The sequence below is a fragment of the Zootoca vivipara genome, chromosome 12, assembly GCF_963506605.1.
Source record: "Zootoca vivipara chromosome 12, rZooViv1.1, whole genome shotgun sequence".
Lineage (NCBI taxonomy): Eukaryota > Metazoa > Chordata > Lepidosauria > Squamata > Lacertidae > Zootoca > Zootoca vivipara.
In genome coordinates this window covers 31,777,582-31,789,824 of record NC_083287.1, presented here as the reverse complement: position 1 = coordinate 31,789,824, position 12,243 = coordinate 31,777,582, and the positions used below count along the sequence as shown (strand labels likewise).

Here is a 12,243-nt window from a genome sequence, read left to right as displayed (position 1 = left end):
CTCTTGAGTGGGCATGTAGAGACTTGTTTGGGGAGTATCATTGCGTGATATGCTGCTGCTAGGCCGTTTTGCTGCAGTTCTTCGTTGCTTGGATAACTTTGCAGCCCAGATGTTCAGAAGAAGAAAAACGGTGCGTATAAATTCATAGTGTTCACTGTTGGGATCTCTCATTCTATTTGACTGCAGGGTGAACCTGGCCCCGCTGGATCCAAGGGAGAGACTGGTAACAAGGGAGAGCCTGTGAGTATCTTTACTGCATGAAGCCCTGCTATCTATTTGGTGGAAATCACCGTTGATTCTGTTTTCCCCCCATCGTGCAGCCTGTTTCTCAAAAGGGTGGCTTGTTTTGCTTTCTTTCCTACCCAACAGGGTGCTTCCGGCCCATCTGGCCCTGCTGGACCAAGTGGCGAAGAAGGAAAGAGGGGTTCCAACGGTGAGCCTGGCTCAAGTGGGGCACCTGGATCTGCAGGTTTAAGAGTAAGTCCTTTGCGTGCTGCAAAAAAAAAAAAACCCAGTCCAATAGAAAACACCAGGGAAATCCACAGAGGTAGAAGAGACCCCCACTGCCATGCAGGGATATTTTGCCCAGCGTGGGGCTTGAACCCATAGCTCTGAGATCAAGAGTCTCATGCTCTACCAACTGAAGTATAATTGGATGTTAATTCTTAATGCAGACGGCCCCATTTTCCATCCAGGACATCTCCAGTTAAAGGATCAGGTAACAGGTGGAAAACCTTCCTCTGTCTGAGATCCTAGAGAGCTTCTGCTGCTGCTGGTCAGAGTAGATAGAACTGAGCTAGGCGGACAAATAGTTTGACCTGGTATGGCTTATTTAGGTGGCTTCCTAAATTCCTATGGGATTAACATGACCACACCTACCTGTGCTTGGAGGGGCATTCTTGTCTACACCGGACAATGTTCCAATGTATGTGCATATGTGGGTGGGCCATGGCTTGATGGAGGGAGCACATCCTGGGTCTGTAGGGACCTAAGGTTCCAGTTATTCCAGTATTCCAAGCAGCTGGGCTAGGAGAAGGCACTATCTGAGACCCCAGTCTCTCTCCAATATGGTAGTCAGTGCTAGGCTACCAGAGGGTCTGCTCTGACAAAGGCCATTTTTTCAGCTGCGGCATCTCAGTTAGATATCCAACATCCTGAAATATTTTCAAACTACTGTATTTGTGTTTTTTTGTAAAAAAAATAAATAAATCACTAGCTGCCAACATGTAGTAGCAGCAGCAGTGGTAAATGAGGACAATGAACAATAATTCTACGTGTGCATTGAGAATATATGATTGTTCAATTAAAATTGTGACAATGGGCTTTTTGCTTCTTTAGAACTTGGTGCATTGGGGGCACAGTAGGGCTAATTTTTGCAAGATAATCAGCGCTTCTCATGACACGCTGAATTTTGCTCAAACTTTGTTCAGTTATTCCTTTGGGGGGCTGGGCTTAGAATCTGGCAGAGATCTAGAAACCAACTCTTGCGACAGTGACAGCTTAACTGCACATTGTATTTTCTAGCTATTGGATCAGTCCCGTGTGTGATCTCTGTGCTTGCATAGCAGTGGAAATATACTGTGTTTTACAGGAAAAATCTGTTCCTTGCCAAAGCTGCATATTGCCAACCTCCAGATCTAGCACTGGAAGGAGAAGCAATTTGCATGCACATTTTCGCAAATTATTTTTCCATGGATGTTGAGGCATAAGAGATCACTTAGCGGGAATACTTCTGCTAGTGGAGAAATCGAATGGGTGAAGTGGTCCTTATTTCCCCCCCGTTGGGATAAACCGTTCCTTTTGTCCTATGGGCCTGGGTTTCAGTGCGTTGTAAAAGTCCTGAAGGCCTTGGTGCTTATCTCATTTTCAAAGTCTGCATGCTCACTGATGACAGCGCTTTGATACTGTTCCCGGCAACACACATTTTGGTCACTGCAGCATAATGTCAGGTAGTAAAGGTAGCCTCATAATATCCATAGGGCTGTCTGTCCCAGGTTGTTTTGCACCTGGTCTGCTTCATCAGTTTCCATCTGCCACTATAAATTCAACAATATGGATCGAGGCTGAGACATGGACCTGTCGAAACTGCCTGAAGGTATGGGCAGGTGAACCTAAGATCACAGAGCACAGTTGCATCCCTTTTGATGAATCTAATTGTGAAGGATGCTTCAGCCTGCTCTGGTCCCTGCCGGTTCCCAGAGCTATATTGGCCTTCTTGAAATGGTACCTGCCATTCCAGCTGAGAGCTTGCCATTCTCTTCATTGGGCTGTACAGCAGCCTCTAAAGACCACTGGAATCCCTCTCATTGGGCAGGGCGAGGCAGTCACCTTACGCAGCGGGTGCTGGGGAGGGTGAGGAGTGCCACTAAGGTGTTGGAGGACAGAGTTGCAAGTGCCAAACAGAATATACCCTGATGCCTTCCGGTGTCGTGGAGCTTGGTGTCTCGTTGCCAGGATTGAAATAAGACTCGGCTTCTGGTCTTGTCAGTTTCAGCACATGGAACAGAGGGAAGGGGACCTAAAGGCAGCAAAAAGCCCCTGATATGCCATCCCATTTCTGCTTCACTCCAGCCATTGGGTGCACATTTGCCCAGTTCAACTATTTTTATTAAGTGAAGGGAAAGTCGCTTTCTCGGGAGGCCCTAATCCCATCACGAATGCCAAGCATTCCTTTGTAAATCCTTAGCTGTAGCAAGCCTTGCCTTTGCCTGTTGACTGAAACTCTCTCTTCTTTTCTGACCAGATATTTGTATGCTCTTTTCCTTCATAGGGCGTTCCTGGATCTCGTGGTCTGCCTGGAGCTGACGGCAGAGCTGGTGTTATGGTAAGCTACCTTCTTCTGCTGCTGCTGCTTCTTTTGTTTCTTTTGAAGAGATGTTCTTCCTGCCGTTGTTGCTTCCCTCTCATTGGAGCTGCTTGTGGGTTTGTTTCTCCTCCGTAGGGAGCTGTTGGAAACCGTGGTGCTACTGGTGCTGCTGGTGCTAAAGGTCCCAATGGTGATTCTGGACGCCCCGGTGAACCTGGTCTCATGGGTGCAAGAGTAAGTATCAAGGGAGAGGATGAGGATCAGGTGACGTTGCAAGGCAGCAGCATCCAAATAAATGGAGGGTTTCCCCTCTGCCTCCAATAATGCTTGCATTTAAAAAATGGCCCATTTAAAAAATGCAGCATGGTTTATGGTGATGGTTAGTAATGTTTGGCTATGAGAACTTTATATTTTTATTCAACTCTCACGACCACGTTGTGAGGTTATTTGTATTCCCATTATACAGATATGAAACTGAGGCTGCAGTGGACACTTGGGTTGCACCCCGACCCTAACTTACCTGGGATTAAGCACAATGAGCTTAGGTGATGTGCAGCCCTATACATCATAGCTGTCAACTTTTCTCTTTTCTCGCGAGGAATCCTATTCGGAATAAGGGAATTTCCCTTAAAAAGGGGGAAAGGTTGACAGCTATGCTTACTAAACCTGTGTAGGTTTGCACTGTGATTTGGGAGTAAATACCAATGAGTTCAATATGGACATTTCCCAGTAAACATGGATTTAATTGGTAGATAGACTGATCTGTCAATCGCTTGTTACTACTTCCGGTCTGCATCAGTTTCTGTCGTGTTCATTGATAAATAAACTCCATCCCATTTCTCCATTAATCTGTTTTAAAAGTCCAGCTGGTCCAAGAGGTGAACCTGGCAGTGCATATTTTATCCTAAAACAAGCACTTCAATATGTTTTTTGAGCCAAAAATGCAAAATTTGGAGAAGCGCTAAATTGGAAGATAATTACAATCTGATCCATGTTGCTGCATTGAAAATGAGGCTCGTTCACTTAAAAAAGCAGGCCAGACCAAAGTCTCCTCCATCCCTAATAGCCACAAACCTTTATACTACATTTGTGCATATATTTAAGTGGTGGGTGTCTGAAAGAGGGAGGGAGGAGGAATTCTAACATTCCTGTTTGAAGGAAGCCCCAAAGATGATACTAAGATGAAACGTCTGTGCTTTTTAGGGTCTCCCTGGTCAATCTGGAAGCCCAGGCCCTGCTGGCAAAGAAGGTCTTGCTGTAAGTAGCCCACACTTTACCCTACAAATATATCATTTTTTAAAATGCAGATTTTTAGTTAACAGTTGTAGACTTATAAGTAATATCCACAGCTGTGTTCTATAACATTTTTACCCTGTTTAGCCTGGTGTCACGGTGCTCCCTAGGCAAAGGAATGCACATGGCAGATCGCCAACACAATATTGTCAAAAGTGGACACTTACAGTGGTTCCTATTGTTCCAGATACCCACACACACCAGTCTAGGGTCCAGGCAGCTATTCCGTGGTCTGCGATATATGGAGCAGTTGCAGCAACAGGGGGTCACTCCCTCTCCACCAGTTTATGTGCCTCCCCCTGGTGGGCTGCATCCACACAGCCTGAGACTACGTCTGCCTAGAAGTTGTCTCTGCTCTTCCCTCTTCAATCCCCTCCTGGTTCTGGGAGAGAGTGGGGCAGCACACACAGCCCCTCACTTGCCCAAACTGCCTCTTCCTTCGCTTTTTCCAACCCATCCTGTGCTCCACCCTCCAGCTCTGACGCATCCCCTGCCTCTGACTGTTGCCTCCTGGCTGGTACAGCTCACTGGTCCCCTCTCCCAGCTTCACACTCATCAGCATCCTGCAAGTCCCTGAGCAATTTTCTCAAGAGATCATTAGTGAGCCTGGGACATTCCCATGTTCAAAGCCGTTCTGCCATCCCAGGCCCAACTACAGGCCAGTTTAGGAAACCATCGCTGCGGTGTCTGTTGAACCTTGTCTACTGATTCAGGCTCTGCACAGGTGCTGGTTTATTAAAATGGTTTCACAGAAGCTTCCAGACAGGCCTCTGAACACAGACCTGCAGCAGAACCTCTCCCTTTCCAGTTTTCCTCAACCAGGTCAGGTGTTTTCCAGATGTTGTTGGAGAATATCTCCCATCATCCACAGCCAACATGGCCAATGGTCTTGGCAGTTGGGAACCCAATAACATCAGGCTGAGGAAGCCTGTTTTAGATCTGGGAAGAGAAAGAGGGTGAGTCTAGAGGCTAGGTTGCATCATGATATTGATATGTAATATATCATCTATAGCATAGATATAGTATACCGGTAGTCTATAGCATCATGATAGTGATATGTAATGTGTTTATATGCAATATAGCTATAATGTCTTCATTGGAAGTGTGCTGCTCTCAGTGGAGGTCAAGCAATATACCTAGGATAAAATCAATGTGGTTTGTTTCCCTCCTCTAGGGTCTGCCTGGTGCTGATGGTAGAGCTGGCCCAACTGGTCCCGCTGGTCCAAGAGGTGAACCTGGCATCATCGGATTCCCAGGACCTAAAGGTCCCAATGTAAGTGCAGTGGAGCTTGGGGGGTACCACCATATAACAGCCTGGTAGCATGAGCAATTGTCTGCAACGCCTACTTTGTGTTAAACTTTCTGGTAACCCAGCAACAAATGCCAGAGTGATGGCACTACAGTGCTAGTGTAATGTTATGGTCCCTATCAATGCCCTGCCTAGGTTTGGGGTTGGGAAGAGAGGGAAGGTCCTTAGGCACAATGCCCTTAGTGGAGGACCTGCTGGCTTCCCGGGGTGAGAACTGCTTCTTCTCATGCTTCCTGCCATCACTAGACATCACTGGGACAGGGGATTTGTGAGCAAACAGGTGGGAACCATAAGTAGGAGGGGCAGCAAATCTAGTTCTCATTGGCCAGGGTGGGGACCTCAACAGGTACCCATTCATGCCGCCCGCACCCCGGCATTGACTCCAGTCTCAGAGAGCACAAGTGGGTCTTCGGAAATAGAAGAGATGCATCAGCCCAAATAAAGGAACCTGAGCGTAGCTGATATTTGTTCTAATCTTGTTCTCCTTTCCTTTTCTTTCTGCCATAGGGTGAGCCTGGCAAACCTGGTGACAGAGGCCATGTTGGTGTTTCTGGCCAACGGGTATGTGCAACTCTCTTATGTCCCAATGAACATGTCTTAGTTAAGAGAGCAGGATTTGTACAGGAATTGCCAACCTCTATACTACCTGTCTACCTGTCTGTTATCTTCCATTTTCAATGCAAAGGAAACAGGGGTTTTTGTGTGTGTGTGTGTGTGTGTGGAGCAACTCTACCATGTGTGCAAGCAAGCAATGTGTTGGTGTGCATGTGTATGTGTACACGTGCCATAGGTTAGCTTCTACATGGTACCAGTGTTCAAAGTCATTGGATTACATCTCATGGAGGGAACACCTCGTTCATTAAATAGATAGTCAGCTAAGGTGATGCCATTTTATTTTTAGGAAAATAACAAACATGGTGTATATTGTCCATATTTTACGTAACTCATCCCTCTGTTATTTTAGGGTGCTCCTGGTCCTGAGGGAAATAACGGCGCTCAAGGTCCAATTGGTGTTGTTGTAAGTACATGATCATCATTGTTAACCTTTGACACAAACACAGAGTTCCACTCTGCCCTGTGTCTGCCCATTAACTTCAATGGAGGGCACTGATCTTCATGTGCCTTTCTTTGGGTAGCTTTGCAGGGGCAGTTGCCTATTTCATTGTGGCCATTGAACTTCCTTGATTTTAATACAGAAAAAAGTCGGCGGGGGGGGGGGGGGAGCTGTCTAGCCACGCTTCCACTCCAAAGGCACTGGATGCTTATTTTTATTCCGTCTTTTAATTCCTTTAGGGCAACCCTGGTGCTAAAGGTGAAACTGGCCCAGCTGGTGCTCCTGGCTTCCAAGTAAGTGGTGGTGGTGAGGATGATGATAATACAAGTATTATTATTTAACAAGTGCCTGAAACATTTTAAGCACTGTGCACATATTAAAATATAAGGGGGTCTCTCTCTGTGCACAGGTTCACAATCTAATAAACACAGCAGAAAAGGAAAAAGGAATGGGGAGGGATGAGGAAAGCAAGGATTGGAGCAGCTGCTCCTTCAGTGGCTGATAGGTGGGGTTATGTTGCTCTCCCCATTGCAGGGATGCTCCTGGGAGGCAGCCTCTCAGTGGTCAGGGTTAGAGGCCAAAATTTGCCTCCCTTGCTCTCCTTAAACAAATTTGGTCTTTCTTACTAGCTAATGTTAATGCAGATTTTGCACTGTTTGTGGTTGGAAACTACGCTAAGAACAAATGATCAGAAGCATTTCAGTATGTCTTGGCTCGCACAATGCACAGAGTATAAATGTGTTTAGTGCACAAAAACAGGAGTGGTAGATAATTTGAACTGATTTAAGCCACATCTTTCTTAAGAATCTCTTAATGTGGTCTTGCAAGGAGTTGTCTTGCACATGGCTTGGTTTTCATATAAGGGAGTCACCCTGACAATCTGTAGAACACACTTCAGTGAAGGAAAGAGCTGTTTTAAGATCTGGGGTTTGCCACTCAAATTACAATAATAAGTTGGTTTGGGCAGAGAACATCAATAGTAATCCATAGATGTTTCAGCCCATGTGGGTTTTGCACAGGCAACTCCCCATTTATGTGTGTTCAGGGCATGCATGACTGTGCACAGGAACCCAGAAGTGGGACGCAAAGGAGCAAAAACGGCCCTAAAAGAGTGTGGAAGTAGCAAAAATGGCATAAAAACAGCACCTAGCAATCCCACGAGGCTTTGCAAGTGGAATCCCGGGAGCCATTTCAGTGACCTTTGAGGACTGTGGAGAGTTTGAGCAAGGAGGTTGGGAGGGTGTTTGCAGGCTTTGTTCAATTGTGCTCCCAACGCACGTGATTTTACTTAAACACACGGGTGCCTCGCAGCATAACCCCCTCGTAAACGGGGAGTTGCCTATACAGAATATCCCATGTTCAGTCCCAAACATCTGCAGAGGGGATGCCCCCGGCCTGAAAACTAGGAGAGCTTCCGCCAGTATAAATGTGGACAATACTGATCTAAAAAAGGCCAATGCTCTGACAGGAAGTCAGCATCCTGTGTCCATGTGTCTTGAACGAAGCCTGTGAGACATAAGAGCCCTCACATTTTAGATTGTGTTTACTAATACTTTTGTGCAGGCTCACCTGTAACTTTTCATAATGCACGAAAGGATTGTGGGTTGTTGACGATTGCCATCTGTTTCTTTTCCTTTCAGGGCCTTCCAGGTCCCTCAGGCCCAGTTGGTGAAGCTGGCAAACCAGGCGAAAGGGTAATTGAACACAATACATTTATGGATAAGAATGCAGTGCCCCAAACCTTGGTAGGGTGACAGAGGGAAAGTCTGCGCCTGTCTAACCACAGTGAGAGAAATCCTGCTACCACCTGTCATACACAGGTGCCCAATGTGGCCAGATTGGCATGCTTCCTCTAAAGAGGCTCTCTGGCTCCCTGGTGTAGGGACAAGCTCCACAGCAGTGCCTGTGCTTTCATTCTAGCAACTGCCCTTTACATCTTCCCTGATGTAACCATAAGGCAGCATGGCCAGTGCTTGCAACACAATATTTTGGCATGGTTTGTCTGATAATCCCCTCTCAAACCAAGGGGAAGTTAAAGTGATTCAGTGTACCTGCCCTGTGATGCTCCAGCCAACTGGACATCCTTGGCGCTTTTGTTTTTGGCTTGTGAGTATGGATAACGCAGTGCGCAGCATGGAAACCACACTTGTAAAAATGAAAACAACAACAACAACAACCACATTTTGCCCTTAGAAATATGGCCACTTAATCGGTTAAACTGGTAGGTTCCCTCCCCCCTCTTCCTGTGAATACACACAGATTTAAAATATATGTCTTCTTTATTGATCATCGGTCGGTTCTTCTATCCCACCATTACTCCAAAGGTGGTGTGCATGGCTGGTCCCTTCCTCATCCTCACAACAACCCCGTGAGGTTGTCTGCCAGCCTGAGAGAGAGAATGAGAATGAACGCAACAACAGAGTCAAATTCTCTCTTGTGGCTTGAGCCCTACATTCTGCGGCACCGCAGTTTTGAGATCAAAAATGTGCATCTCCTTTTTTATCTCACTGGATTGAAATAACCTCAGTCGGTAGCTATAATAATTCTTAAAATGACAGTAAGGAAAACATGTTCAAAGTTAAGCATAACCTCTCTCTCTCTCTCTCTTTTGTGCATAGGGTCTTCATGGTGATTTTGGCCTCCCTGGCCCTGCTGGTCCAAGAGTAAGTTTATTTTTCACTGTGCTTTGCTTTGTTCCTAAAGTCTGCAATACCTGCCTTTGAACTAAGAAAGATGAGTTCAGAATACCCTTGAATAACCACTGCTATTGGAGTGGGTTTCTGTTTGGGAGAAAGGACCACAGCTCAGTAGTAACACACATGCTCTGCATGCAGCATTTCATAGGTGCAATCCCAGATAGGGCTGGGGGAGACCCCTGTCTGAAACCCTGGAGGTTTTCTCCCAGTCAGAGTAGACACTGCTGAGATAAATGGCTTGACTCTGTATAAGGCAGCTTCTTGGGTTCCTATGCCTCATCTCCATTGTGGAAGATTTCCCAAGGGGAAAGGCTGCCGTTTCTAGTCTTCCACCTATAATACACAAAACCACATTTTCACCTTCTGAAGATTTTTACAGAAGACAGCAACACACATATTGAGATCATACGGTTAATGCTGCATCCGTTAAGTGTTGTTAATGTGTTCAGTGTCCAGTATAATTTATATATGCATGTATGGCATGCATAGCACATTATCAGATTGTATTTATAAAATATTGCATGGATATAGCATCCATTCATAAAATGCATAGGATATGCAGAGTTGCAAATTGATGTCCTTATATTGACAGGGAGGAACTGAATTCTAGCCAAGTAAAGAGATAGTCTCCTAAACACTCTGGCTCAGAAGCGAGTCCCATGGAAACCAATGGGACTTCCTGCCCTTAAGCCTAGATCCCATTCATCAGCTGTGTATGAGCGAAGAAGCAAAAAAAAAAACACTAGCATTTGCCAGTGGCACCACTAACATCTTCCAGGCTTCAGTGCTAAATGCTAAGCTTGCTATCAAAATTCAGGGCCTCTGGATTCCAATTGACTTCTTGCCCATCTGATTCCTCCAGGGTGAGCGTGGTCTTCCGGGTCAAAGTGGTGCTGCAGGTCCTGTCGGCTCCATTGGAAACCGTGGCCCATCTGGCCCACCAGGAACTGATGGTAACAAGGTAAGGCAAAAAGGCTGCTATTTTTCTGAAATCCTGGGGAGGGCAGTGTCATCTCCTTGATGCAAGCGCTTAGCCGGAGCCTGATGGCAACCTCCCATATACATGTGTGCCTGGTGTGTGTAGCAGGTCAACAGTCTTGCATTATCGGTGAACGGTGCAGTGGTCACATAGGGGTATTTTTGGCTTGGGTATCAGTCGCTTGTCTTTGTCGTCAGAAGTGTAACTGTTAAAAGAGGAATGAGCAACCTGCAGGCCTCCGGATGCTGTTGGACTGCAGCTTCCACCAGTCTTGGCCAGCAAGGCCAATCATCAGGGATAAAGGGAGTTGTAGTCCAACATCTGAAGGGCCAGGCACTCACCACCCTTGTTCTAGAAATGGCATCTGTGATACAGAGAACCCACCATAGGCAAACTCAAGAGCTTGTCTATCACCAAGCCTGCTGTTGACCGAGTAGCAGCTTTTTATTTGGCATTAATAGGTGCTTTAGAACATCCTCTTAGATTTCAAATGAGGTTGTTGCGCAGGGGTTGGGTAGGATGCTGTTAGATGAACATGGCTTTGGAATCCTCATAATGCCTCTGGAGCTTGTCAGTCATGTGGCTTTGTCTAGATCAGGGATTGAGCCTTCCTTTTCTTCTGCTTCTGTCTACTGGCATCGTTGCAGCTTCATACAGGTAAAACTCGGAAAATTAGAATATCATCGAAAAGTGCATTTATTTCAGTAATGCAACTTATTTTTATTTTTATTTTTACAGATGCTTTCTTTTGGAAATTCCACAGTAATAAAACAAATACAGTGGTACCTCGCAAGACGAATGCCCAGCAAGACGAATTTTTCGCAAGACGAATGCGTCTTGCGATCTGATGGTGACTCGCAAGACAAATTCGTTTTGCGAAAAATTCATCTTGCGAATCGCAGTTTCCCAAAGGAATGCATTGAAATTTAATTAATGCATTCCTATGGGCAAAAAAAGAAATTTCAATGCACTCCTATGGGAAACCGCAATTCGCAAGACGAATTTTTCACAAAACGAATTGACTCGCGGAACGAATTAAATTCGTCTTGCAAGGCAGCACTGTAGTTACAATAATACAATAATAAACAAAAATAAACATCGCTATTACATTTCATTAATTACATTCCATTTATAATTGACCCGCCTAACGACAAATAATTACAATTACAACAAATAAAGGCTTGACATATCTTGCTTTGCATGTCATGCATCTATCTCTTATATTGGTCTCACCTTTTAAGTTGCATTACTGAAATAAATGCACTTTTTGAAGATATTCTAATTTCCCGAGTTTCACCTGTATGTACTTACTAGTCCCAGCTTTAGGATGACACTTTTCACTGCAGCATTCGTGATGAGGCAGAGTCCAGATGTCTACAGGGATGCTCTGTGATTGATTTCGGTAAACTTCCACCCCGCCCGTTGATTCTGGATCTGGAGTCCTGGTCAATCTGTAATGGATCTATGTTTGGTTTCTCTACCCCTTAATCAAATTGAGGGGTGGTAGCAGTACACAGGGGCCTCCAGAAAAGTATTGCTAATTGGCTATCAGGTTTCAAGCCCTGGATGTTGCTGCAGGGAAGACAGAAAGCACATGTCTATATCCAATGTTTCATAGATTTCTTAGAATTGTAGTTGGTAGGGACCATATGGGTAATCTAGTCCAACACCCTGCAGTACAGAAATCTTTCACCCAACGTGGGGCTTGAACCCATGACCCTGAGATGAAGAGTCTCATGCTCTACTGACTGAGCTATTCAGGGGTTATTCCTATTCAGAGAAGACCCAATAAAAATAATGGGCATAACCAGCTTAGGCCCATCAATTTCAATAGTGAGTATAGCTTAGTTGGATACAACTCTTGGAAAATATAATTCACATGGTTCCTGGCATCCCTTGACACTGCCAAGATGATAACGAAGTCAATCTCATATTGGGTTAATTTTGAACACCCAAAAGATGTCCTCCAAATCGATCCATTTTAATCAGACCTATTCCAAACCAGACATTTCTGCTTAGGGTGTATTCCACTGCTTTTACCTGCGTGTTTGGAGAATGGATCGGTTTGAATGTCACGTGATAAGTATTTTTCTGTACAGAGAACCC

The 12,243-nt window shown here is 45.3% G+C and overlaps 1 protein-coding gene across 2 annotated transcripts in view; it reads left to right on the top strand.

Annotated features, from left to right (window-relative positions):
• Positions 1-12,243, top strand: part of COL1A2 (collagen type I alpha 2 chain) — a 60,834-nt gene that overhangs the window by 25,615 nt on the left and 22,976 nt on the right. For both annotated transcript variants that reach the window (XM_035128748.2, XM_060280764.1), the window contains 12 exons: positions 187-240; positions 370-477; positions 2,771-2,824; positions 2,942-3,040; positions 4,010-4,063; positions 5,274-5,372; positions 5,916-5,969; positions 6,373-6,426; positions 6,702-6,755; positions 8,103-8,156; positions 9,081-9,125; positions 10,021-10,119. In XM_035128748.2, the coding sequence (XP_034984639.2) occupies positions 187-240; positions 370-477; positions 2,771-2,824; positions 2,942-3,040; positions 4,010-4,063; positions 5,274-5,372; positions 5,916-5,969; positions 6,373-6,426; positions 6,702-6,755; positions 8,103-8,156; positions 9,081-9,125; positions 10,021-10,119 (828 nt within the window). The remainder of the gene's footprint in view (positions 1-186; positions 241-369; positions 478-2,770; positions 2,825-2,941; positions 3,041-4,009; positions 4,064-5,273; positions 5,373-5,915; positions 5,970-6,372; positions 6,427-6,701; positions 6,756-8,102; positions 8,157-9,080; positions 9,126-10,020; positions 10,120-12,243) is intronic.